Here is a 27,426-nt window from a genome sequence, read left to right as displayed (position 1 = left end):
AGAAATTTGCTCCTGGAAGAGTTGATGACCCCTTCCCAAAGGCTGGCCAATCCCATGAGCTTTTGTGAATGGAGACGAAGTATTTAACTGTGTCCCTAAGGGAGGACGGAGAACGGGAGGGAGGAAGTGGCAGTGCAGAGGTCAGGGAGGCTGGCCTTGCGAGTACATGTCCAAGTCCAAGGCGGCTTCTGGAGCCCATCACTCCCTTCCTGAGAGGTACTGGCGGGGACGTTTGTGCTCAGGCTCTGCCTGCACCAGACAGGAGCCACCGCTGCGTTCTGGCTGTCGGCACCCTGGAGTGGGGGCCCTGTTCCCAGACAACTGACACCCCAATGTTCCAAGGATGGGGGCGCAGTGACTTGAAACGTGTCCTCTTGGACAGTGAAAACATTGTGGTGGCACGGATGGGTCTTCCCATCCTCTGAGTTCCGTTTTTGCCTCGGGCCTCGGCCTCGTCTTTTAACACTTCCAACAAGAGTTCTGTGTAAGACTTGCAGCCAGTGGGACCTTGGGAACAACAGCACTCTTGCTCAGCCGTGGGGATGCGCGTCTCCCCTTGTCCACGCCACGTGGTCCACGTTGCCCCCTGGGGTACAGGGAGGCGATCGGCTTTTATCAGGAGATACATGGAACCATTTCCTCCTCCTGAAACATTCACCGTAACTCTCAAAATAAGCACTCACTCCTCTGTCGAGGCTGGTTGGTATGTTGATTCGCCTCTGCCCCTTCTGGCTATTAGGTCAGGGGGACGTCAGGCTGAGAACTCGGGAAGCACTGCTGGGCCAATTTCTGTGTGAGGCAGCGGGGGCACAGTATGTGGTCCAGTGGATGGACCTTGAGAAACTACCTGTTTCCCAATTTCCCCATGTGCAGATTTGAGATAATATTAGACGAAGAAACGTCTGTGGTTCACACAGACATTTCCAGTGCTATATGTGTTAACAGCAAGTACTTAGAACAGTGCCTGGCACACAGAAGGTGCTCAATCAGTCTGAGCGAGGATGATGATGGCAAAAGGAATGATGAAGATCCCTGCCCTTAAGGAGCTCACGTAGCCTGGTCGCCTTGTCCCACAGAGCTACCGACTGGGATGGGCACTATCCTTGCTGGTTAACACTTCAGTGAGAGGGAAATACGGGACTCAGTTCCTTTGTGTTCTAGTCTCTCTGCCCCCCCAGGTGCCTCATTCCAACTGAAACTGTGTCGTATGATATTGTAAAGGGATAGTATGGCTGCTTGGGGGTTTAAGAATTCATATAACGTGCTCAGCCAGAGAAAACAATTTAGAATTCACATCTTCCACCAGGCACAAACTTTTCCCACCCCAGACATATGCACGTGTCCATGTTTACTAGTGGGGATGGAAGGAGGGGAGGGAGCTGTGTTTCGGTATGAAAAGAACTAAAAATAAAAACCAACCAAATCAAAAACCAGGACAAAGTTCATGGTCTCTCCATTTCTCTTTAATACTGAACAGTAGTCTTTATACAGTTGTAACATGATTTCAAGAGTAGAAGTTAGAAACATTATTGATAAACTTCAGGGTGTAAAAATATCACTTTTAAGGATGGCTAGTTGAGGCTTTTTTAAACACAAGTTTTTTTTTTTTTAAGTTTTCAAGTTTATAGTGTCATCAAATTTTGTTTAATGTCAGGATTACAATGAAGGCCATGAAGCTGTTTTATTTTACAGGGGTGGTTTACTGCAGCCTAAATTCCACGATGCAGGAGCATTGGTTCTCACACTTGACTGTGCATCAGAATCCCCTGGAGGGCTTGTTAAACAGCCCACTCACCCCACCCCAGTCTGAGAGTCTGGGGCGGGGCCCGTGAATCTGCATTTCTAGCAAGTTACCAGGGGATGCTGCCGCCGCTGGTCCCACACCACACTTGGAGACCCACTGCATACAGGAAGCAAGATCTACCCACGGCGGGGCTGTAAACTGCTGGCACCAGGGCTCTGGCACTGTTCTCGTGTTGGGGGGTGCGGGGAGAAAGCACCAGCTGGAAATCACCACGGCGTTTGCATTTCTAATCCTTGATCTCACTTCTTTTGTTTGTACCTTCTAGTTAATTAAAAATAAAACGCCGTAAGGTTATTTATCCTTGAAAGAAAAAAACAATGGTTTAGTCCTGCTGAGCACTGCCACGTATTACACACTCTGTTTTTAATTACATTAATTTTTTATTACAAATGAGCCAGTGAAAGCTTATTTCCACTTACAAAAACCAAATCCATCATCATTTACAGCTTGCTTTCTTTGGCCCTTTCCGGTTTCCAGGCCACCCCGCAACCCTGAGCGTTCTCCCGGCCTGGGTCAGCCAGGACGTCATAGCATGGCACTTAAGGCAGTTCCAATAACTTATTAGTGGGACACCTTGCCTGGCCTCTCCTCACCTCGCACAGACAACAGGGCACACACGCACTATCTTCCTGAGGATTAGGACGGCTGTCTCTCCCGGAACCGACTAACTGTGGCGTCACAATTCCCATCCAGTAGCAGGGTCTCAGCCAGAACCTACTTTCTGCAGAGCAGGAAAGAACCGCCCTGAACTTGGTCCCACCCCGGGGCTGACGGAAAGCCGGGCTGGAGTGGAGTGCTGGGCTGCCGCCAGGGAGCAGGCCCAAGAGCTCTGGTCAGTGGACAGCAAAGCCAGGTGGTCTTGTTTCTAACACCCCTGGATAATCAAGTGGCTTCCGGGTTTGATAACTCATAACCTTTTATAAAAAAATGGTAAAATATACTTTCTCACAAAGTGTCTGGCTGCAGCTGGCAAACCAGGACCATGAAATGTTCATGTGAAACCCCAGCAGTAGGGCAGGTGATTGGACAATCGCTGTCTAAGCACAGCTCCCATCTGCACGGCCTCGGGGAAGGGCACTTCTGGTCAAAGGTCACATCAGAAGGAAGACAACGCCAACACATTAGCTTATGCCAGAGGGAAACCAAGTTCTTTTTCTTTTTTCCTCACCTCCCCAAGCGTCTGTCCTAGTAAAGAGACTATATAATATCATATAACAAAGAACTTTCAACGCATGGAGATCGCAGCAACGTGACCAGAGCGCCAGTGGTTGTCCAAAAGCAAAAGACATCAAGTGGCTGGGCTGAGGGGGGAGCGTGACAAGCCACTACCAGCCTACGTCATGTCACTGAGGTCAGCTTGGTCCAGACGGGGTGCAGGCTCCCCGGTGCCAAGTCTGGACTGCACCCCACCCAGTGACTCCCACGTCTGCTGCGGGAGCTGAAAGCGTTTCAACTCTGAAGCAAGAGGACTACTGAGCTAAGCGACCATAAGTCCTTCTGAGGCTACCGTCAGGGATGCTAACACCCCAGAAGTCTGCTAGCTTGGAGCTTCGGCCCCAGCCTGGGGGACCCGGCACCCGGCTTCAGGTTCATAGCAGTGCCGTCCTAGGCTGTGAAGGGCTGTCCTCTCTACTAAGAACTCTCCTGGGGTTCTGGACTCGACAGCAGACAGCAGCCTCCCTGTGAGCATTATGAGGCAGACATGGTGGGACGGCACCCATGTTTTATAGACAACAGACGGACACGGGCCTTGCAAGACAGGAGCTCCTTGTTTTCAGCACAAGCATATTCTGTGAAGGCTGGGAGCTGGGTACAGGCAGCTGGGCAGGACAGAGTCTTCACCTCCTCCTGCCAGGGCAGCCCGGGGGCTAAGCTGCCCCTCGAGCAGAAGCAGGGGTCCTGGAGGAAGAGGCCGCTGCACCTGACGGCCCCTCGGGGTCCTGTCCTGGGCCCTGTGCTCGTGCCCTGACTGTGGTCGGGGACAGCGCCACCTGACTGTGGGGCTGAGGACCCTTTGGCTTCACCTTCTCTCTGCTCTTGATGGACAAAGAACAGTCTTCAAAAAAAAAAAAATCTTAAAAAACCTGGGAGTGGAAGAAATGCCAATGAGAGTTAGACGAAGAGGGAGGACTGGCGGTAGTGCGTTCCGTATTTTAGAACTTTAGCTTTCCAGACAGTCCGAATTTTGTTTTCTTTACAAATTTGTCCTGTGTACAGGTATCGCCAAATGGTCCAAATTCCAGAGTGGGAAAGCAACTCATATTTATCAGTTGGTTTTAGATCTTCAAATGCTATGAATTCTCTAGAAAGGTGGTAATGGTCTCACTTGACAGGGAAATTACCGAAAGAAAAATCTTGGCTCTGCCACCTTCACTTACAGAAGGTAAAACACTTAGCAGAGACAGACTTCTGCTGGAGTTAAGACTACATTTTTCTTCACAGCCCTTAATCTCACGAGGTGAGAAGGAGTGGAAGTTGCCAAGTTGTTGGCTACCAGACCCATCAGTCTGTTTAACTCTGGCTAAAAGCAGAGAATAATGGGCAAGTTACCAAGTTTCTCCCCCGGCTCTGGCGTGAAGATCCTCATGTAACATACATGCTGCGACTTCCAATTGCCACACAGTAGCGGCACACAGAGCGCATTGTGATTTTTCACAGTTCTCACAAAGACAAGATCAAAAATCAGGACTAAAAACTAAAGGTATTTCGGTTTTCCAGCTGGAGTCCCACTCTGGCAAACGCTCTCCGTGGTTCATTCCCCCATTCTACACCCCACCTCACCAAACCAGTGGATGAGAGATGCTCTTCCAATAAACAGAAATCGAGCTCTTTCTGTCATCCGTCATATTCTGCCAGTTTTTTAGCAATGACGAGTACAGCACGAGGTACAGAAGCTGAAGGAGGGAAAAAGCCCCACGGCTACAGGAAGTGCCTCTAAGCCTCGTAGGGGTGTCGTGGGCATCCACTCCGCCCCCCCAGTCCACCACTCAGGGTCAGGGGACCACTTGCAAGGAACCCAAAGCATGAGGATCACTGATGAGGAAACCTAAGCCCCTGGCATGCTCTCTCTGCCAGTCTGGAGTCTGACTGGGCGGTGGGCGTGGTCTTCAAGTGAACACTGGTCTGTAGTGACTGCTCAGTCCTGGTACAACAGGGTGGGTCCCAGGATCAGGCCACGTAGGCCGGAGGTTACACCTCGGGCCAAGCGGCTCCGACAAACACATGAAGAGGCGGCCTATCGGAGAACCAGAGGCCAGAAAGAGCAGTGGCCCTACAGGGAGAATGCCGTAGTGACGGGATTTTAAGCAACTTTTCTTTCTTAACAGATTGCTCTTCAGCTTCAGCCCAGTCTGGTCTACAACAGCCACTGTTTAGCAAACACCTTAAATCAGCGAGCCTGCTGACTCTAAGTATCCCCACACATTTAGTAATTAAGCCTCGGCGTCACAAAACTTGGTCCCTGAAGCCTGGGGAGAATCTTACTCACTAATGACCAGCATGTTCCCAACAGGCCCTGCTGACACACATCAGTTTCGAGGGGCACAGTAAATCTGGTAACACCCAGATAATGGCATGGCGTTTAAACAGGGCAATCCTGTAATTCATCAAGAAGCCAGCTGCTTCGTGTCACGTGGGAAGTGGGGAGTACAGTACTGAGACAAGGTTCACGTGGATGTTTAAAAAGACGTGTATATTTTAATGCAAATCTAAGGACCAGCCCTGTCCTCAGTGTGTAGAAGACTATCTTAACAAAGTCTCAAAACTCTGTAAAACAAATAATCTAGTACCCTACACCTGAAGCCCTTTGTAATAATCACTTTTTTTCCTAATTTGAAAAGAAATAACTTATATAGAGTTGAGTGTAAACGTGGATGTCAGTCACCCTTTTAGTTTTATAAACCTGCTTTTAGCTTTCATCAACAGGCAGATTTCCTTACCTACCATGATCCTAAACATAATACCCTTCTTTAAAAAATTGTTACAAATATTTATTAAAAAGTGCAATTCAAAGGTTAGCTAGGCAAGTACATCATTACAAACCACACACACACACACACACACACACACACACACACGGAAAACAAAAGCCCAACACACAAAAAAACAAGATACAAACAAAACAAGAAAAAAAAGTTAGCGTGCTGAGGAATGGGCCCCAAGAGATGAGGAGATGGAAGTCAAAGCTAGAACTCTACCCAGATGTTGCTGTGCTTCCCAAGTGCAAAAAAGATAGTGAGGAGAGACCTGCAGCCTCCACTGCCAAGTGCTGCCTCTGCGTTCAGCTGCTACTTCAATGTTAGGTTTTCATCAGGGAGGTTATAAAAATATCCTATATACATGTGTACACTGGAGGCATTTTAAAAGTCATCAGAAGCTTGAAGTGTACAGTATCTCAGCAGTTTCAGCTACTAAAACCCAATTGAAGCGTCTGTCATTTAAATTTGGATTGGCTCAGTTATTTGAATGGATGATAAAATTGAATTGTCATCTCAGGGAAAAAGGAACCAAGTTCACCTACCCATCCTTGCAGTCACTCACAGGGTAAGAAAAATCTGGTCCAGAACTAGTCTTTTTGACATTATAGTTTCTGAGTAAATGTAATCAACGTGCTGCCCCCCCGCCCCGCCCCCAAGGCAGAGTGCTGCAGGAATAAAGTAACTGCCAATGACACCACCTCAGGATCTCAGTCCACTCACGTGAGCCGCTCATCTAAGGGTCACTCTAGAAATGCAACTTGCACCTCTAGGCGGGAGGCTGTAGGATAGCGGCATGAATCCAGCAAGGGCCTGACCCTGGCGACCTCACCCGCCCTCTGCAGCTGTGTCCTGCTGCCCTGTCCTCCCTTCAATTCAAGCCACAAGTTGCCAGCACCCCCAAAGCCCAGTGCTTTTCATTCTTCTCCATTGGTTATTCCTACCACAAAAAACTGTGCTTGGAGAAGCACCTTCACCCTAGCACTTATCCCTGAAAAACCAATCACTGCATCTTCTGTCACAAAGTACTTCTGAGCCCTCTGTCCCCACTAACCGCCAGCTTTCAGGGGCAAAGGGACGCTGCCGCGACAGGATGTGAAACCTACCCAGGAGCCCGCATCCCCGATGGATGCCTCTGGATGGGCCAGCACGTGCTGTCTGGCGGGGGAAGGGTGTGAGCGGGGAGGGAAAAAGAGCTGCCAAGACGGATGGAATGAGCAACAGCCAACGCGAGCCGAGTCTGTGAATTTTTCTGGATTCCTCGAAGGCCCTCCAGGGGGAGCGAGGTCCAGGGGGGCAAAGCAGGGCCCGCTGTCCTTGGATCAGGGCCAGGGGGCACCAGGAGTGTGCAGTCGTCGACTTCCTCTTCCCGCCAGCCCTCCCCAAGCTGGGCTGAAGGACCTGTCTCCATGGTGAGGTCACAGAGAGAAAAGTCAGCGTGGGCTGTGTTTCCAGGAGAGGGATGCGAGGAGCGGGCACACCGTGCACTGCTTCTCCCTCTCCCCTCGGGTTCCTGTGCAGGAGGAAGCGACCTGGGGGCCCCGCTGTCACAGCACTAGGAAGAGGATCAGCACGACCAGGAGGACCACGAAGAGGACAGCGATGGCACACCACTGGCGCCGATCTGGAAGGCAGGACACGAGGATCAGCTCTCCCGGGACTCGACATCCCCCAAGATACAGTTACAGGAAACTTAAGGCAACACCTGGATGCAGGCAGAACGGGCAGAGGCCCTGAACCTGCCCGGGCACCTGGGACTCTTACCGCCGCTCTTCCCGGCCTGCACTGCACATGCATTCACAACCCTGCTCGTCCCCTGAAAGCCAGCCTGGTAACAAGTACCTGCTTTGTGTCTCAAGTCTCTAATTAAAATCCATGGATCACAGTTTTCTGCTGGCAGTTACCACATCCCTGGAAAAGGTGTTGGCATTGGTATTGCAGATCAAAGCTTGTCCGCTTTAATCTCCCACCAAAATCAAATCATTTAACTAAACAGTAATCATGTTCTTTACTTAATGAGCACAATGGAAGGACAGAAAGGAGATGAAAGCTACTACTGGTCACTTCAGGAAACAATGAGCTGAAAAAGCAAGCTGCAGTGATCACAGGGTGATGAACTTCACACCACCCCTGGGCAAGAAAGATCACTTAACCAGTAACTGTGTTAAAGTAACTGACACAGCTTATCTGTAAATGAAAGTGGAATGTCTTTTCTGAAGCTTTCTGCCCTACTCACAATTTAGAACAGGTGCAGTAAACAAAGTAGCCAGAATCCATCTAAATGGCCGAGACCAAGGAGGCCCCGAGGGACAGAAGGGCCCACACAGGCTCCCGCCCACAATCCTGACTGCGTCCCCCTAACTCTCAGGGCTGCTGGGAAAACTACACAACACGAATACCCTTGCACACTCTGTGGGCCCACACTCGGGGCACAGGATGCTGTCTGTCGTCAGGATGCACCCTTCACTTGGGCAGATGTAGGAAGAGCAAGCCGTCTCTCCACAGAGGAGCCCTGCTGTTTTGCACAAAGGGTCAGGCTGAGATAAAGCCTGTGACAATGCAGCTCAACTGCTGGAAGTAAGAGTTCCATTTAAGTAGAAATATAAAGGTACATATACTGATTCACCAAAAGTTTATTTGAAAGCCTGCAGATTTTAGCACACCAGAGCTATTGAGAATCACATTATAAAAAGGTCTGAATCTAAGAAAATACACTGCAGAACTTTCCACAAAGCAATTCCAAGTCCACAAAACATGTACTTAAGTTACTTAAATGTCATAGACAGCAAAGTCTTAGAACTGGCCAATAGAACTGCTACCAAACAATAGTAAGTAAAGCAAGTACCTTCCTAGTGGCTCATCCTGCTCTCCATCACACATGCTAGCAACTCACTTAGTAACTGGGGATTAGGGTCAAGATCTCCAGTCCGTCTGTTCCTTTTCTGAAACAAGACTAGTCCAAAAGGCGTGGGGAAGCAGGGCTGGCCTACTCCAGATAATAATCTGTTAACTACCACTTCAATGGTCCAGAAAACTCAAGTCCCTTGCATTCTTTCATCTATTTTAAAACGTTTACAACAATTTAAAAGCCCTCTCATTAAAATGATTAGTCTATATTCTAGGATGATACAGTCAAGGTAAATGCTTCCTAACAAGGCATCCTGCCATCTCAGACCTGGATTTCCAATACTGAACCAGCTTCCTGTCAGCCTCTACCCAACCCTCCTCCCACCTCCACTCACTTTCTCTTCTACAGCTGCACTAAATAGGGGTTTTCATCAAGGAGGACAGCCATCACACAAGCTAGCACAACCCAGGTATGCTCTTTTAAATGCACTTTCCTCTGAAGTGTTAAGTTGCTTCTAGGAAGCATGAACTGGGCAACCCCACGGAGCTGTTACCCTAGCAGACTTCCCCCAAAAGGGGCGGGTACTAACCACAAGGGCTTTTGTGACCTCAAGTGAATAGTCCTAACCAGCTTTTTGCAAGCTCAGGACCTGCCTCAAAAAGTCAGGGGGAACAAAGGGGACTCCACAGGTTTTTCCCCCTCCCAATATAGTCTGTTCCCCTAAAGAGAAAAGATGAACAACAGAATTTGGGAAAGTGAGGGGAAGAAAACCTTGGTATCCACACAAAATATACTTTTTGAGGGTAGGAGAATGACAAGATTAGTCTCTCTTGGGTCATTCAAAAAAGTAAGCATGGTGTCTTGGGTGATTTCCGCCCAGGAAGCAGCCAGCACCAGGGCGGGGGGCGGGGGGGGGGGCAGAGGTCTCGCCTCTGCAGGTCTGTGGAGCGTGGGCGTTCAGTTACTGCCTAATCAAACTTCAGCGCGTCTTGACACTCTTTCTTTATGCACAGGCTTGGTTGAAAAGCAGTGAACTTTCCTAAAAGTTACGGAGGAAAACAGAGACAAACACAAATTGCCTCGTCGTCAAATTGAAGCCAACACGGCCAAGTAGGAGGCCCCGAGCAATCTCTTTGGGGAGCAAACAGAGATTAAAATGAGCCCCAAAGGCAAGATGTCCAAACCCAAGGGCCTTTCAGGCTAAATGCTCTGTTTCCTGGCTCTCTTTCTTAGACAAACATAACTGAAGTTCTTACTTTGCTCCCCAAACTTTTCTTCTGGGAGAAAGTAGGAGAAGGCATAAGCAGGCCTAGTGCTATTTATACACACTGAAACACTCATCACAATGCAAGTACTTCTCTAAATTATTCATGCCCAGAATGCTGGGGACAAGGACACAGTGCCTCTCTGTTCCGCTGCTCTTCTCCAAACAAAACTGCTGCTGAAGTAGCTACTAGACTTTGCGACTAATACATAAACTAGTGAGAGATCTGGTTGAAATTGGTTATATAATACTTCAGTAAAACGCTTTTTTTTTTTTTTTAAAAGAGGGGTGGGGTGGAAGAGGAGAGAACAGAGGGAAGCTGGAAGAGGACTTTGCAAACCTCCCTGTAGGTGTGTGGAAGACGAACTAAGCTGGTGCCTGCCACAGGCAATGAAGAGCCTGCTAGAAGCATGAAGATATTTGCTCCTGGAGAGAATGAAGGAAACCAGGAAGCTAGGAGCTTCCCTTTGTCTTGAATAGAACAGGTCCTTTGCCCCCAGGGCCATTTTCCACCCGTCTTATCCTTTCTTTTTTTTCAAACAAACATTTACTATGTACTAATACATGAGAGACACCATTAAACACTTGTACACTAATTATTATTTCATTTAATCCTCACAATGACCTTGAGAGGTAGGCATCAACCTGTTTTTTTTAATATATAAAAAACTGAGCCCAAGAGAGGTGTTATGTAACTTGACTATGAGTTAAACTGCTGAAAAGCAAATACACATGTATTTAAATCTTGCCTCAAAAGGCAAGATTAGACTATTAGACTCTGTAACATGTATGTGACAAGAGGAAACCAACAGAAAAACAAGGTGTCAAGAAACAGGGCATGTTCTGATGTGGGAGGGGGTGCTCTGGTTCAAGAACACTTACATGACCTTGAAGAACGTCTCAGTTCCTCCCTTCACCCGGAGACTCCCACAAGCAAAGAGAAAAAAAGATACTGGATTTTCTTTTGACTTAAAAAGGTATTATTTCTCATATAATAGGGAAGGTGGGTTGTAGTAAGAAAAAAATAGTCACTGGAAAACATCTTCCTACACAGTAACTAATTTGAAAAATGTTGCTTCTTTATCCCCAGCCTGGTGCAAATTTGCTGGAATAGTTTACTACAAATTTAAATAAAAACAGTTTAAATGAGATCTGCAAGGCCATCTTATTCTGAAATGGTAGAGGTTTTTCTTTCAGTGAAAAGTCAGTCCAGGAGAAACAGTAACTGGCTCTTAATTACTGTTTTAAAATGAATTCCCTATTTTGGCAAGGAAATAGGAAAAAAAGAAAAAGAAGGATTTTGTAATTGTAAAGAAAGTTACTCCACCAGAAGGAACGTCATCTGACACCATCAGCCTTGCACGGTGCGGAACACAAAGACTCTTCCCAGGTGAAGGCCACAAGCAGAAGACAAAGCCCGTGCGCACTGGTCTTCTACTCTCTGACCCCAAAGCATGACAAAAATGTGCCAGAGGAAAGGGATCTGAATGGGCACACCTGTGAGAGACCCCCCTGGACTGTGTCTCTAGAATTTAGTAAGAATTCTCGAGCTTAAAAGCGCATACATACCACTGGTCATGTGAGATACTTTTGCAAGTTTCTTCATCACATTGTCCAGCCGAGACTGAGTGCTCTCCAACTCGTGAGAGAAATCATCCAACATACTAGAAAGACAAGCAGACGCAGGAGGCAGCTGGTCAGCACAGTCTCCAGATACACTGGCCATGGATCCGGGCCTCAGTTTTAGCAAACATCAAACAGGCAACGTTGCGGTCAAGCCCCCAGTCTTTCATCCTTAGGACAAGATATGTTTTTGATTTCAGAATTTTGGAAATTTAAAGAAGTAGTAAGTTACATACACTGTGTATTAGCCAAGCCCCCAGCAGGGTCTGGGACAGTCCCCATAATCAAACACACAAGTTAATATTTCCGCAAAGAAAACCATGAGGAGTCATAGCTGCAGTTCAGTTCAGGTTAGGTTTTTCTGTAACATGAGATTGCTGAAAATTTTTTTTTAATTTTGAATTTTTTAGAGCTTTCTAGATTTCAGAATTGCAGACAAGGCCAGTGTGGACCTGACCATACAATAATACAAACTCAGCAGCAGTGCAGTGTAGCAGAAAAAAGGCTGTGTGAAGTCAGACAACCAGGCTTTGCCACTTGCTACCTTGGACAAGGGACCCTGTTTGCTTATCTGTAAAATGGGGCAATCCTATCAGCGCAGCTTCCCTGCCAGGATTCCTGTAATACCCAAAGCACTTTACATCGATGTGAGTTAAGAAATACACTTTGATCAGGTAATCACCTCCTTTCAGGCCCCATGCGCTTTATGATAAAGCTGGCGGCCTCAGGACTGAGTTCCTGACGGTGTGCGCGCCTCGTCTACACCCACAGAGAACCAGCTCCCTAAGGCTCACACTACTTGCTGTCCAAGGTGCAGGTGGGAAAGAAGACACCAAAATACTTACACCAACGGTGTTTATTTCATAAATTACTAAGCATTCCAGACTTTTCAGCTTCAGATTAATATATGATTATCCTGAGGCTAGAATGTGACACATCAATTAGTACCCGAGGGCTTATTAACAAGGCTTTATTCCTCTGGCAGCATCAAGCGCAGCTAGAACTACGGGTCTTGGTCTGTGCCCACACGAGGCACCTGACAGCCCTGCAGGATTCCGGCAACCAACTCCTCATTGAGTCAATCATTAAATAAACTCCATGTTGACAACTAAATAAACAAGCCTTTGTCCCTTACCTGAATTTTCAAATTACAACATTTTTAGCTCATTTTAGATCCTGGTAGCATCTGGGCCCTGCAGCTGGCAGACCTATCCAGGCAGGGCCACATGCTGAGCTGTGTGTGCTGTGTGTGCTGGGTAGGACTTTTCTTACTGAAGACAAAAACGGGTAAGTCATCCAACCTCCGGCCCAAGTACACCCACTAACCACCCACTAACCAAGTTTCTAGCCCAGCTCTAACCAACTCAGCGCTGTCCAAAAGAAATACAATGTGAGTCACATATGCCACTTAATATTTTTTAGTAGCCACGTTAAAAAAAGGGGGGGGATTAATTTTAATAACCTATTTAGCCCAATATACCTAAAAACTATCATTTCGACATGTAATTTTACATTTTATTCATACTAAGTCTTCAGAATCTGGTATGCATTTATACTCAGGGCCCTTCTCAGTTCAGACTGGCCACACTTCATGTACTTGATGGCTGGTGGCTATTGTACTGGACAGCACAGGTCTAAGTCCAAGACCCATGTTTTTTCCTTTTAATTTACTTAGTATTTTTATTAGAGTTATACACATACACGGTTTGTAGAGCTAAACAGACCTACAAGGCCTCTTATAAAAAAACACAGTTGTCTCGCATTCCCGAGGGCCACTGCTTTCAGCCCCTCACACTATTCTCTCGGTGCTTTCTCCAGTTTTTGAAGCTACACGCTGGCACCTCAGTATCCCGATCCTGCTGACTCCGCACAATGAAAAGCTAGGGCTTAGCCCTCCTCCCATTCCATTCCCCACATCAGCATCTTTCCCACTTCTCTTCCCCCTTCCTTCCTTCCAATATAATTGGGTCACAGTTTGATAAGGTCAACATTCAGGGTTCACACTATCATAAGTGAGGAAACACTCCGCTCCCAGCTCGGGGGTTTGGGGCATGAATCACACTGCTCCTTGGCTCTCCCCTCTGCTGGCCGAGGATTTGGCTTTCTCAGGTCTGTTGAGTCAGTAGCCATTCATCTATTTTGCAGGATCTAAAATGTTAAGGTCATTGCTTCTTATTCCAAGCTCTATGTCCCCATAGATTTTATGCTGTTAAAAAAAAAATTCCCTCTGTTCCTGTTCTAGTGGACTTTAGAGAAGGAGCAGAGATAAGAGTTGTGTTCAGTTCACCATCTGTAACTGGAAGTCTGCCAGGCTCTACCTCTACCCAACCAGGGAAACTGCTCAAGTAATTAGTCCTTTCCCATCCCCGCAATACATTTGAGGGTAAGAATGCATTTTAGACAAATTAAACTGCATGCCTAGATTCTTGTTCTGCCAGCTTCCGACCTGGTCTCCCTGCTTCCAGTCTTTTCCACCATGGTTCATCATCTAAACCACAGAACGATGGGCTTCCCCCAAAACATAAACCTGACCACGGCATTACTAACACAACCTTCGCTGGGGCTGTGTTTCCCACTGCCCTTTGAATAAAAAGTCCGAACTCCTTAACATGGCTTCTAGGGCCTTCCCTGATCTGTTCTCTGCCTCCCTGACTTGACTTCTGCAACCTCCCTCTCAATCCCCATGCTCTAGACACACTAAGCCTCTCTGCTCCGTGCACTTTTTCACCCTGAAATCGTCACAGGGCCCTTTCTTCCTTCCGGTAGGCCCTCCCCTCTCCCCCGCTCCTCCCACCCAGTCTCACCCCACCTGGCTACCTTCTACTCATCCTTCTGGTCCCAGTTAAACCTCTCTTCTCTTCTCAGGGACTTTAGACTGAGTCAGGTCTGCAGTTTAGGCTATTAGGGCCCTCAAGGCACCACGCATCCCCTACCGTGGTAGCCTAGCCCTCCACTTCTGTCATCACTTAACGACCTGCACCATTTATGCAACATCTGTTCCACCCAGTGACCAGTCAACTCTGATGGCAGGGACACTGTCTATTCTCTTGGCTCCTCTGTGGATACCCAGGGGCCTTCCAGTAGAAAAAGATGCCCAGTTTGAATTTGTAACGAATGAATCCATAACGTTGAACACAAAATCGAGGTAGGAGAGTTTCTGAAATATCCTAGTGGAACGATTATTTTTTTCAGAAAAAATATTTGTGAAATGGTAAAGGTATTATATGGTAGCATTTAAGAATGCTGTTTTTGGTGTCATACTTCAGGAGTGCACAAAGAGATTGTTCTTAAGGAAAAACAAATCCAGTTATATTTTCCTGCGTTTTCTTCTTTTTCTTTTTGTGGGGGAAGAATTTTTTATCGGTTGGAATTAAATTGATACTTTTTCCCCCCCATAAAATTAAAATTTAAGATACAGAGCAGAAAGTCCTGTTGAATGTAGTGGGAGAGGCACGGGATGTTAAGTTAGCCCATGTCCTATCCTCTTCGGGACAAAAATCTCCACAGAGCTTACACAGCCCTATCAGTTTCACATTCCATTCATAACAATACATCAAATACCTGTTTGGAGGAATTTGTTCCTGTTTTTGCAGGTGTTTAAAAATATTAATAACTTTGCCTAAACCCTGTTGAAAATTGTATCTGACAGATTCGCTTCTTTTGGAGAGGCCATTCTGTAAAACAGAATAAAGATGCAGCTATAAACAAAATAGCTTTTGGTTGTACTAGCAATGTAACTGTCAGGCTCTTTACGGGTCCTGTAAGACGGCTTTTCCCGCCATTTCTCTGCAGCGAGAGGGGCATCTCGGTACTCACACTGCCTGCTCCTCCAGCTCCCCTCCGATGCGCTGGGACATGTTCTTCAGCACCCCGATGCTGCCAGAGACCAGCTCCAACTGTTCATCCTGCTGTTCCACGATCAGCTGGTGCCAGAGAAATGGGAAATAAGCAATTAAAATCCATCTTACCTGGTTCCAAGCCCAGCACTCTAGCAGCTGCTAGCTTCTTTGCCAACTCGGGACAATTCACATTCAGAAGCAAAGCCCAGAAATCAAAGGACCAGACCGTTGCCTCGGAGAACACGCTGCTCAAAGGGCTGGGTTGTAAAGCTACTGATCTCCCCTGCGGATCCAACTTGTGAACAGTCAGCGGGGCCTGAAACCACCCAGAGAGATTTACCCTGGTTGGCTGAAGTCCAACAAGAGACAGACAATGGCCGAAAGCACCTGTGCAGTGACCACAGACACATGGGGATGCTTGGGAAGAGGAAGCCCGCTGCCAGGGTCAAGGTCTCAATCCGCAACAGCCGGCCACAGCTTAACTACAAGAGGAAGTCTGGCAGATCTCTAGACGTGGGAAAACTACGCACACAGAGTCCTTTGCTCCCTCCTCAAGGACAACTAGAGGAGGCTCTGTGGCAGCAAGCAGACAACTTCAGAGCCATAGTTACTTTTAATTGTGTTGTAGTCGCCTCACTTTTTATTAAAAAAAAAAAGTGTGCTTGGTTAATAGCAATGTAAGTAGACAAATGGTTAGGCAGACATGCTAATAGAAAAAGAACAAAAGAACACATAACCTACATGAATAAAACACAGTATTTAAGAACCAGTAGTTTTGATGGACAGATAATCCTCAAATCCCCAGATACTTTATTATTAGCTTCCTTTTATTAATACAACTACATATCAAAAGCAACAATACAAGTGTAATCAACCTCACCTTCCTTCTACCCCTTAACCTCCACCAAAGCAATCATTTTTATATATAACGGAGCCAAAAATTTCAATGAAAAAACAAGGACTCAATTTTTCTCGAAGTGCCTTTGTTGAAATGAACACAAAGCCGAGCACAGAAGTGGAGGCTGGGGAAGAGGCTGCTGTGTTTTTAAATCAATGGCCTCCTCCGTCAGTTTCGGGTGTCTGGTCTGCTTGTCCTAAGAAACTGAATCAAGATTGGTTCTCTGGAAACTGTCATGCTCTGAAGGACGTTTTAAACAGCCTTTCTATATGCAGTCATCACACAGGTAGACTCAGGCAGCTGCAGGGCGAGCTCTGGTCCATCCTGCCCGTCATTAGCATCACAGCCCCCGGGGGGCAGAGGAGCGGGGAGGGAGGTGCCTGGCCTCCCACCTCCCTGTCCTCGGCTGCTGGTTCTCAGGTACCTGCTGCTGTGCCTGTTGCTCCTCGATGAAATGGGAGTTGGCCAACTGGAGCTCCCGGTCAAGGCGCCCATATTTATCCATCGTTCCAGTGCTCCAGTTCTGTCCACCACTGTCTCCTAGCAGGGCCTGCGAGAGTGGGGCAGGGGGCAGAAGAAACAAACCATTACTACCTCTGAACAAATACCCCATCACCATGATATAAAGAGTTCTCCCAGTGCTCATAAGCTGGCCTCCCTGGGGTCAGCCTTTCATGTAGTGGTGTAGGGTAGTGCCTGTGGGGTACAATTTAAGGAATGCCAGGAAGGGTACTCTCTATTTCCAAGCCCTCCCAATGGGACTCCTGACAAATGGGCTCTGTCCCATTAAAATGCCAATAAATGTCAACTTGAAATCAACAAACGCCCATCTGTGTACTGCTTTGTGGATCTAAAGGCACTTGGTCTCTGTGGGCCAGCTCTTCCTAGCACCCTTGGAAGTTCACCAGAGACCTGTTGTAGGTTCTAGTCTAACTGATTCCAGACAGCTGGAGTCCTTTCTATTTAAGTATGACCCAGGGAAGTTTTGGTTTTTTGGAGGGGGGAGGAGAGAGTTCCCTAAAATGACAAGAAGCTAAGTCACAGCCCCTCACACACAGAAGGCACAAGAACCATCAATGTGTATTCAATGTAACCCACAGATAAATCCCAATGCCCTTCAGGTGAACCAAAAGGCTACAGGTTTCCCAGACAGAACTGGGGGTTGCTTCACCAGGCAGCATGGCCACAGCGGGTGCGTGACCCTGATGACCCAGGCAAGCACTGGCCCTGAAGTCAGTTCTCAACCTGGGCCCCCAGACGCCAGGGTCAGGTTTCTCAGTATGAATTTGAGGAAGTCTGTAGCCAGAAAAGGATAAGTTTGGGGATGTCTTCCTTCCTTGAAGAGGCCAGCCAGCAATGTGAGCTGGCCCTGCCTGGAATGCCCACAAGCCTTTCTGACGTGGCCAAAGTACTGCTCAAACCAGCCCTGCACAAAGAATCAGAAGAAGCTGGCGAATAGGATTCTTCTTCCTTGTAGAGCTGTCAGATCTTCTTACCAGGTACTTTTTAGCTCTGGAACTGTTAAAAGCCTACCTGACTACCTGGTTCTGTCTGAAAAGCCCTCCAGTAGCCCCTCAATGTTGACATTAGCCTCACCTGACTTTCAGATGTGAATTCAGTCAAACGGCCACACTTGAGGCTAAGTTCAGGGAAGCTCAGGATGCATCTTAAGTTCTGAGGCAGTTATGAGAAGAAAATCAGGAGGCCTGAGAGCTTCCAGCAGCCCAGGGCCTCAGTCAAGAGTCTGGATGGTAACTGTCACCGGTATAAGGCAGACCCAAGGCTTTTTGGGGATGGCTCTGCTCCAAACTGGTTGCAGGCCTGTCAAGATTTAAAAGGTCCCGCTCGTTCTGATGCGAAGACTCGAAGGACTCTATGGAGGATACTGGGGCCTAGTGATAATTTTTTCAAGGTCAGAGAAAGGCTACAGTGCATCCTTAGGCTATGGGCAGAGAACTGGAGCTCCCGGGGTCACAGTCAGGGCTATTTTTTCTAGCTTACCTATGGTCTACTCTTGGGTGGACACATGTCATGCTGCTAAGAGTCATCTGTGCTTTATTGTGAAGCAGTTTAGATTTCCTCAGTCTGACCTCCAGGAGTCTGGTTAGTGGGAAAGAAGACAGAGGGCCGGGAGCACCAAGGACCAGCCTGTGTGTAGGTGCCAGAGCAGGAGGTCCTGGCTAAGCAAGGAGCACCTGGTGCTAGATGAAGCATCGAGGCGGACTGTGCCTGTGTGAGTGCTTAGAGAACCCTGGCCCCGCTTTTCCTTGAAACCCTGTGACTCGGAGACATTTTACTCACCGCCAAAAACAAAATTCCCAGCCATACCTGGAAAGGCTACGTATAAACACACATTTTATTTATGTTAGTTCAAATATACTATCTAGAGAATAAAAATTCAAGTAGAAGTAATAGAGGATAGGTGTTACTATTCACTGTCGAAACTAGTGATACTTCAGGTACTGTCACTCAACTTCTGTAAGCTGAAGCAGAAACGAAAAGGGGACTCCAAAACTTGGCCAGCCTGCGGCCGTTCACTAGCTTCTCCTAAGAGTTAGTGCCAGACGGGGTGGCTAGCTAATGGCTTTCCTAGCTGCACTGAGAAGAGCAAGGAGGGTAAATGGGAAGAAAAAAACAATGACTTGGAAAATGAGATGCAGGGAAAGGAAACAGGATTAAGTTAGGTGATATTTAGACAGTACTGTCCCCTTTTCAAGCTTTTGTAATACTTGTTTTCAAAATTAAGTGGGTCAAGAAACACCTACAGGTATAAAGTGAGCATTTACATCATAAACTACTGATTCCTAGTTAGTTAAAAATGCCGAGCTGATTTCTTGAGTTAACAGTCTACTAAATTCAAGGACTGGGTCTCTTGTAGCTTTTATTTTTGATGTGTCAATATCTGGGCTTTGGTTTCTGAAATTAGGTTTCATAATTTATTTGTCATAACTTATAAAAACTGGACCTCACATCAAAAAAACAAAAGATACTTAAAATGGTGAAAGATTTAACACACATTAAATTAACACACATTTAAGTTTCCTCAAGTGCTTTACATAAAATTTCAATCATTAAATGTCTAGTATTTATGTGAGTATAAATGTGAGTTCTATGCATAGGCAATGTAATAGCAGCTAGAAATAAAAAGAAAAAAAAAAGAAAGAAAAAAGACCATGACACCATCCCTCCTAACTCACAAAGGAGCTTGAGGTCCAGCAGAGAAAGTAAGCAATTACAGCTCTTAACAGCGCCTGGCACACGGAATATGCGCAACAGGTGCAGAATAAATGGCCTGTGGCAAAGGCTCTAAGGTACGCAGAGGGTGCAACGGAGCCCAGAGGAGGGAACCAGAGAGTGCGAGGGAGGGGAGCGGAGGCAAGGCTGCCTGCCAGCATCACTACGGGCTCAGCACACAAGGTCTTCTGCTTGAATACATGATACACGAAGTCAGAATTTTAAAATTCCAAATATCTCTGTATTTCCTTTAATTGATACTGTATATTCTGATGTTTACTCACCTGTCTATTTTTCCTTTCAGCTAATGCCTGCACCGATGAGGTTGACATCTGATCCTTCATGTCCTAATGAGATAAGGAGAAGACCAGAAAACAAATGAACATCCTTAAACAAAATCATGGTTAGTATTCTGCACACTAGCAAAATATGCATAATTTATTATTAATTTTTAAACAAAAATACAGCATTCTTTGACTTCTATTTTCAGTCTCAAAAATAAAGGAAATAAAGAGAAGGACATGCCCTTAAAAAGAAGTAAACTGGATACTAAATTTAAATATGAGGAAAGAGAAAGTATTTCCTGGGTACCTACCATAGGCCGGAAACACTGTTAAACATGTACACATATGATCACTGACTTTCCACAATGCCCCTGTGAAGCTGGTATTACCTTCATTTTACAACTGAGGAGACTAAGATCTAGAAAGACTAAGATACTTTCTCAAGGTCACATAGCCAGTAAATGGCAACCCTGAGGTATACACACTAAAGCTGTGTTCAAGGGCTAGCATCTTTAAGTATAATACATGTAAAAAAACCACGTGCTTTATGATAAAGTATATTTACCATTACACGCCAGAGAATATTTTCAAATAGTGATAAACAGGTCACTTATTTTATTTGAGTTGCGTTCATGTGAAGTATAGACTATTTCTAACACCAGTATTTTCCAGAGTGGTATCAAAAATAATTTTGTATGGAATGAAAAATGAATTACTTAATCTAAAACAAAACACTTGGGGATTCCCTGGTGGTGCAGTGGTTAAGAATCCACCTGCCAATACAGGGGACACAGGTTCGAGCCCTGGTCCAGGAAGATCCCACATGCCGCGGAGCAACTAAGCCCAAGTGCCACAACTACTGAGCCTGCGCTCTAGAGCCCGTGAGCCACAACTACTGAGCCCGTGTGCCGCAACTACTGAAGCCGTGCACCTAGAGCCCATGCTCCACAACAAGAGAAGCCACCACAATGAGAAGCCTGCACACCACAACGAAGAGTAGTCCCCGCTCACTGCAACTGGAGAAAGCCCGCGCACAGCAACGAAGACCAAACACAGCCAAAAATAAATAAATAAATAAAAAAAAATTAAAACAAACAAAACAAAACAAAAAAACCAACATTGGATAAATAGTATTAAAAAAAATAATAATAACTTCTTCCAAGACCCACAAGTGAATGGTAGATGAGACAGTGCCACAGCTTTCCTGATTCCTACTATGAGAAGTCTGAATGACAACCACCTTGCTGCAACCTTCAAACTGCCTGATCCCTCGTTCAGCAAATACCAACTGATGCCCAGTGTGTGCCCGAGCACAGCAGTGACGATACAGTGTCCTTGCCTGACGGAGCTCACATCATGGTGGACAACAGGCAAACAGCAGTCACACACACCAACAGGGTGACTAGCATTTTGGGAAGGAAGGGAGTCAACGGGGCTGAAATCCAGTGGGTGAACGCCACTTTAGAAAGATGGGGGTGACACTTGATCGAGACCTGAGGGCCAAGAATGAGCCCACCACAGAAAGAGCAAGGGCAGAGAATTCCAGGCAGAGGAAACAGCAAGCACAAAAGCCTGGAGGCAGGAAAGGCTCAATGCTTTAGCTTTTGAGAAGGAAGGCCCGATTGTCTGAAGGAGCCACTGTGTGCTGGGTGTCGGAGGGAGGATGTAAGACAAGGCTGGCCAAAACACGCAGGGCCTTCAGGCTGCTTAGATTTTATTCTGAGGCAGTGGTTCGCAAACTTCTTCTGTAAAGGAGTAGACATTAAATATTCAGCCTCTGTCACATTTTTTTTTTTTTTAACCACCCTTTAAAAAATGTAAAACCATTCTTAGATCTCATAGGCCACAGACTGCAGGCCCCTGCTCTAAGGCAATGGAAAGCCCTTAAAATATTTTGAGCAGGGCCATGGAGTATTCTGGTTCATGTTTTAAAAGATCACTTTGGTTATTCTGTGGGAAAAATGTTGGCAATTAAGCAAAGCAGAAGCAAAGAGATCATTTTACTGCCACACATTAAAGTGCTGCCCACGATGGGAAAGGGTGCCTCTAGGAACAAGTGCCCTGAGGTTGGGGGCCTTCAACAACAGGGTACGTGAGCCCTTGGAAATGACACTGGGCAAGTAGGGTGTCGTTCACCCACTGGATTTCTGAGGGTGCTCTACCTGGGGTCCAGTTGACCCATAAATTCTAGGATTCTTTACCTATTTTATCTGTTCACAAACCTCAAAAGAAAAAAAAAAAAATATATATATATATATATATAAGAATGCCACCCACAGAAACTGAGAAAAATTTGCTTAGTAAAAAAAAGTATTCACCATAAAAATGGAGGTATTGGTACGTTTAAAACAAGGGAAACTTAGTGATATAAGCCATGTTTCTTAAATGTTTGAGATTTACCTGAGTCAGTCACCTGAGGTGCTGTTAAAAATGCAGGTCCCTGGACCCCACCCAGCCCTACTAAGTCAGACTCTAAGGAACAGTTTAACAAGTCTCCCAGGTGAGAAGCTGTTTGAGAAGCTCTGATCCCCACAAATTCTAGAAGCCTTCAAAGGAGACCATTATGCTATTATCTCCTGGACTGCAGGATTCCTTTTCTAATTATCAATTTAATTGGAGTTTAAGATGACATTCTGATAGTCAATCAAACAATATGAATAGTACAATCCCATTTATTTAATATATATTAATAACTATACAAAGCAAATATCTGAATTGTTCACTGGTGGGATAATATATGCTTTTTTAAAATGCATTTAATACATTTTACAGTAGCCTTTTTAAAAATAATGAACATTACTTGCATAATAAAAATATCAGCACACATGTATGGAAAAAGTGACTTTGAAGTTCCAGTTGAACTCTGAACACTGTCTGTAGAATGTGTTTTTGCTATTAGAAGGTAGGATAGTGAGGGGGGCAGTAATGACTGTAAAAGCACACAAGGGGGCTTCTGGGGGGTGCTGGGAATGCTCTGGAATGCTTCTGGGTCTGCTTCCATGGTTGTGATCAGTTTATAAACTCTTCCAGCTGTATAATTGGGGTGCATGCACTTTTCTGTACTATTATAACTTAATAAAAATGTTAAAAAAAAAACTACTGCTCTTGAACAATGGCTGGAAGGTAAACTGGACCAACCCTTTGAAAATAAATTTGGCATTTTGTATTAAGAGCTTTGATATTTGTAACAAATATCCACTGCCTTGACCCAGTAATTCTAATAAGCATTTATTTTAAGGAAATGATAGAAAATATATACTGAAACAGATATGCAAAGATGTACACTGCAGTGTTACTTACAATATGAAAGAAAAGTAGAAATAAGCATCATATCCAAACAAGAGAATAGTAACTTATAGTAAACCTATACACAATGTAATATCATGTACTAGACATTACACTTAGGAAGAGAGTTCGGTGAACAGACAATTCACAGAAAAACACAAATGATCAAACATGAAAAGATGCACTAACCCATTAATAATCAAAGAAGTGCAAGTTAAGAGAGATTTTTCCCAGTTAGATTGGGAAAGATGAAAAAGATGAACACTACTTAGTGTTGATATAGGTATTAAGGAACACGGAATCTGCACTCTGCTTTTAGAAATATCACTGATAAGGTCTCTTTGCAGGATACTTTGAAAATATTAACCAATGTTTTTTTTTGTTTTTTGTTTTTTTAATTAATTAATTAATTTATTTATGGCTGTGTTGGGTCTTCGTTTGTGTGTGAAGGCTTTCTCTAGTTGTGGCAAGTGGGGGCCACTCTTCATCGCAGTGCGCGGGCCTCTCACTATCGCGGCCTCTCTTGTTGCGGAGCACAGGCTCCAGACGCGCAGGCTCAATAATTGTGGCTCACGGGCCCAGTTGCTCCGCGGCATGTGGGATCTTCCCAGACCAGGGCCCGAACCCGTGTCCCCTGCATTGGCAGGCAGATTCTCAACCACTGCGACAACAGGGAAGCCCTTAACCAATGTTTTAAATGTGCATGTTCATTGAACTTTTTAGTACTTAAATATTCAGGATATGCTCACAAAGATGGTTCCTGAAGTATGGTTTGCAATTGCCAAAAATTAACAACCACCTAATATCTACCAATAGGGTCAATGATCAAACAGATCATAATAGAACCAGGTTAGAGAGGAGGTTAAGAGCATAGTCTTTCATGTCAAAGACCTGGGTTCAAGCTTAGTTATGCTTTTTAGTAACTATGCAAAGTTGCGCAAATTACTCAATTTTTCTAAGTGCCTGTTTCTTCTGTATAATATTTTATAGGGTCATTGTGGGGATTGATAAAGTATGCAACCATTAAAAAGGATAATCTAAATCTACTCTATCCAATAGCTATTAGCCAATTATGGTTACGTATTGAGATCATGAAATGGAGTCAGTGCAACTGAGGAATTAAATTTTTTATTTTATTTAATTTTAATTAATTTAGATTTAAATTCAATTACTGGAAATCTTTCACATGTCTGGAAAATACTGGGTATGCAAATCAACCTTTTCAACTGTCTTATAAACTCTAAATGCAGATGAAGTATCCCCAATGAAAAGTTCACTTCTGAATTGAGATATCCTTAAGCGTAAAATATATGCCAGACTTAGAAGTTTTAGTAAAAAAAAGTTTTAAAAATTTAACAAAAAATCTCTATTACTTTTATATTGATATGTTTAAATAATAATCTTCTGGATATACTAAGTTAAAAAATACATTAAGTTCACCTGTTTCTTTTTACTTTTAAAATATGACTACTAGAAAATTAAAGATAGCTTGCATTTTAGTATTTCTATTGGACAGCACTGGTCTAGATATATCTGTATTGATATAAGACTATGTCCACAATATTTTTTCATAGAAAAAAATTACAGACTAATGTCATTTCTTTTAAAAGTGTACTTCAATGTCTATAAAATGGCTAGAAAAAATACTTAAAATTGTGATTTTTTTTTTAGGGAGTGGAATTACAGAATGGAGGGGCATTTCACCTTTCTTAATCAAAATTATCTGCATTTTAAAAATAGTATGAATTACTTTTAATTTTAAAAATTAAAATAAAAAATGCTTATGACTGCATAACAGTATGATCATAACTATGTAAAAAACACAACAAAGTTTTGTGTTTACGTTTCTTATTTTGAGTTTAGGTTTCTTTTTCTATTTTTTCCTCTTGTAAAATTTTTCTAATTTTCTTTAAAATGAGCACGCATTACTTTAATGAAATACATGGTTTGAAGTTCCAGTTTTAAAATTTTCTGTTTAATAAAATATGTGTGTGTGGGTGTATGTTAGCTCTGATGGTCAGTGAACTCAACAGCTGTGTGGTGCGCATCCTGTTTGGGGCCATGGCAGATGGTAAAGAGCTATGGCTTTCACTTTCAGGATGGCACTTCTTTTATGTAGTGTAAAAGTTGCCAGATACCATACCACAGATTACCTTCTTATTAGGATATGGAATTTTAAACTATGTCACTAAACAGTTTTGAGCATTTTTTAACAACCTGTCATGCCAAAAACATAATTACTCATCTTTTTTTTTTAAAAAAAAAACTAACAGTTATTTGTTGTTGTTTTGGCCACGCTGCGCAGCTTGTGGGTAGTTCCCCGACCAGGGATCAAACCCGGGCCCTTGGCAGTGACAGCGTGGAGTCCTAACCACCGGACCGCCAGGGAATTTCTGCATCTTCTTTCTAATACAAGAAGTTTAGAACAAGCAGTCAAGTCAGCAGTTAGTACCGATAAAAAACGGTTCACCTGCCAAAAGAACAACAACAGTCCTGGCTCTTTATGCTCCTGTTCCCATTTTATGCCATCTTCCAAGCTGAATGAATGGCACACTATAAATCCCAGTGCTTCCCACTCAGAGGACTCACATCCCAGTGTCATTTGTAACCACAGAGTATGACTCACCCTTTTTGATTAACCAAAGCCATTTCTATCTTGACTTATAACTGACTACAAACAATTCTTGGGTTTGAAGAGGCTGGATTTTGGGGATGCGGTGCTATAGTTCTGACTGCCTTTGAAAGTTTAAACAAAGTTGGAGAATGTTAGTGAGGATCATTTAATTGATAAATAAAACTGAGATCCAGAGAGGCTAAATGACTTGCCACTCTGAAAATTTATTAAGGCCTCAGCTGAGCCTAGAACTCAGGTCTCCTCACCTCTCTCTCTGTTCTGCCATTCACTGCAAAACCTTTCACTACTAAATTAACCCAACATCACTTCTGCAATAAATTTCCATAACACGAACACCTCACAAGCGAAAACTCTGATGTACAGGCGACTCCACAAACGTAAAAATGACCTCAAAAATACCAAGGATGGGGGCTTCCCTGGTGGCGCAGTGGTTGAGAATCTGCCTGCCAATGCAGGGGACACGGGTTCGAGCCCTGGTCTGGGAAGATCCCACATGCCGCGGAGCAACTAGGCCCGTGAGCCACAACTACAGAGCCTGCGCATCTGGAGCCTGTGCTCCGCAACAAGAGAGGCCACGATAGTGAGAGGCCCGCGCACTGCGATGAAGAGTGGCCCCTGCTCGCCACAACTGGAGAAAGCCCTCGCACAGAAACGAAGATCCAACACAGCCAAAAATAAATAAATAAATAAATAAAGTACTCAAATTAAAAAAAAAAAAACAAAAACCAAGGTTATATAAACAAAAACAAGAATGTTTTGCTTTCTTTAGTAAAAACTGCCAGCAAAACTTAATAAAAACTGCACAAGCTTAAAAGACGTTTGGAAAAACATATACAAGACTTTTTAAACAAAAATGACTTATTAAAAAACAAAAATAGTGACATTGAGAAGATAAACAAAAATGACTTATTAAAAAGCAAAAACAGTGGACGTTAATTGAGAACAAACACAAGATTTTAGTTCTTCAGGTAGAACAGCAACAAAAAATGTATAATGCCCTAAGAAGGAGAAAGCACAATTGGCATACACTGTGGATCAAAAGGTATTCCTTTAAGCAACTAAATGAAGAACCACTGATAATGGTAACAGAGGAGCTTACATAAACTTGTGATGTACAAATTCCTAATCTGAGCTTGGTCTTGTGTTTCATTTCCCAAAACTGCTAACTCTCTGATCCCACACTATCAATGTCCTCCAAGTGGAACCCAGAGAGTTCTGGATACAAATACTGTTCAGCTGAATGCAATAATATTGAAATCAACACAATGCTTTTTAAAAAAAAAAAATCAAGTTAGCATCAATTACCACTTCTCTTCCACAAAACCTCAATTAGAATTTAGTAAAATCAGATGAGCAAAAACTCAGTTAGGTACTATTAACCCATCACCGACAAATAGTAACAGCTTCCAAAAAGGAGTAATAAATTAGAAGAATGATTAAAAACTCTAAAACATTCAGTTGGGTCACACAGTTGCGTACAGTTTAGATCTCAACTATAAAAGGACTGCAACATTATGAAGTATGGACTTGACTTAGAATACTTCTTTCAAAGAATGTACTTTAAAAAGCTTTTCAATTATTATACAACGAACTTTGGATTATACTTCCAATTATACCAACTCACTTAACTCACTATGTTGACCTCTGAATTTCAATTTGCAGAATTTACAAGTACTACCTTGCAGAAAAACAAATATAATGATTAAAGTCAAGAATATACACTTCACTGCAAGGCACC

The 27,426-nt window shown here is 44.4% G+C and overlaps 1 protein-coding gene across 4 annotated transcripts in view; it reads right to left on the bottom strand.

The window, feature by feature from the left end:
• Positions 1-1,467: 1,467 nt before the first annotated feature.
• Positions 1,468-27,426, bottom strand: part of STX6 (syntaxin 6) — a 45,274-nt gene continuing 19,315 nt past the window's right edge. For 2 of the 4 annotated variants that reach the window (XM_061183044.1, XM_061183048.1), the window contains 5 exons: positions 19,769-19,831; positions 16,675-16,800; positions 15,330-15,436; positions 11,460-11,554; positions 1,468-7,402 (listed from right to left, as the gene is read on the bottom strand). In XM_061183044.1, the coding sequence (XP_061039027.1) occupies positions 7,326-7,402; positions 11,460-11,554; positions 15,330-15,436; positions 16,675-16,800; positions 19,769-19,831 (468 nt within the window). In that variant the 3' untranslated portion in view covers positions 1,468-7,325. The other 2 variants (XM_061183045.1, XM_061183047.1) reach the window with 2 other exon arrangements.

Source organism: Eubalaena glacialis, chromosome 3, assembly GCF_028564815.1.
Source record: "Eubalaena glacialis isolate mEubGla1 chromosome 3, mEubGla1.1.hap2.+ XY, whole genome shotgun sequence".
In the NCBI taxonomy this organism is placed as follows: Eukaryota; Metazoa; Chordata; class Mammalia; order Artiodactyla; family Balaenidae; genus Eubalaena; species Eubalaena glacialis.
This window is presented reverse-complemented; position numbering and strand designations above follow the sequence as displayed.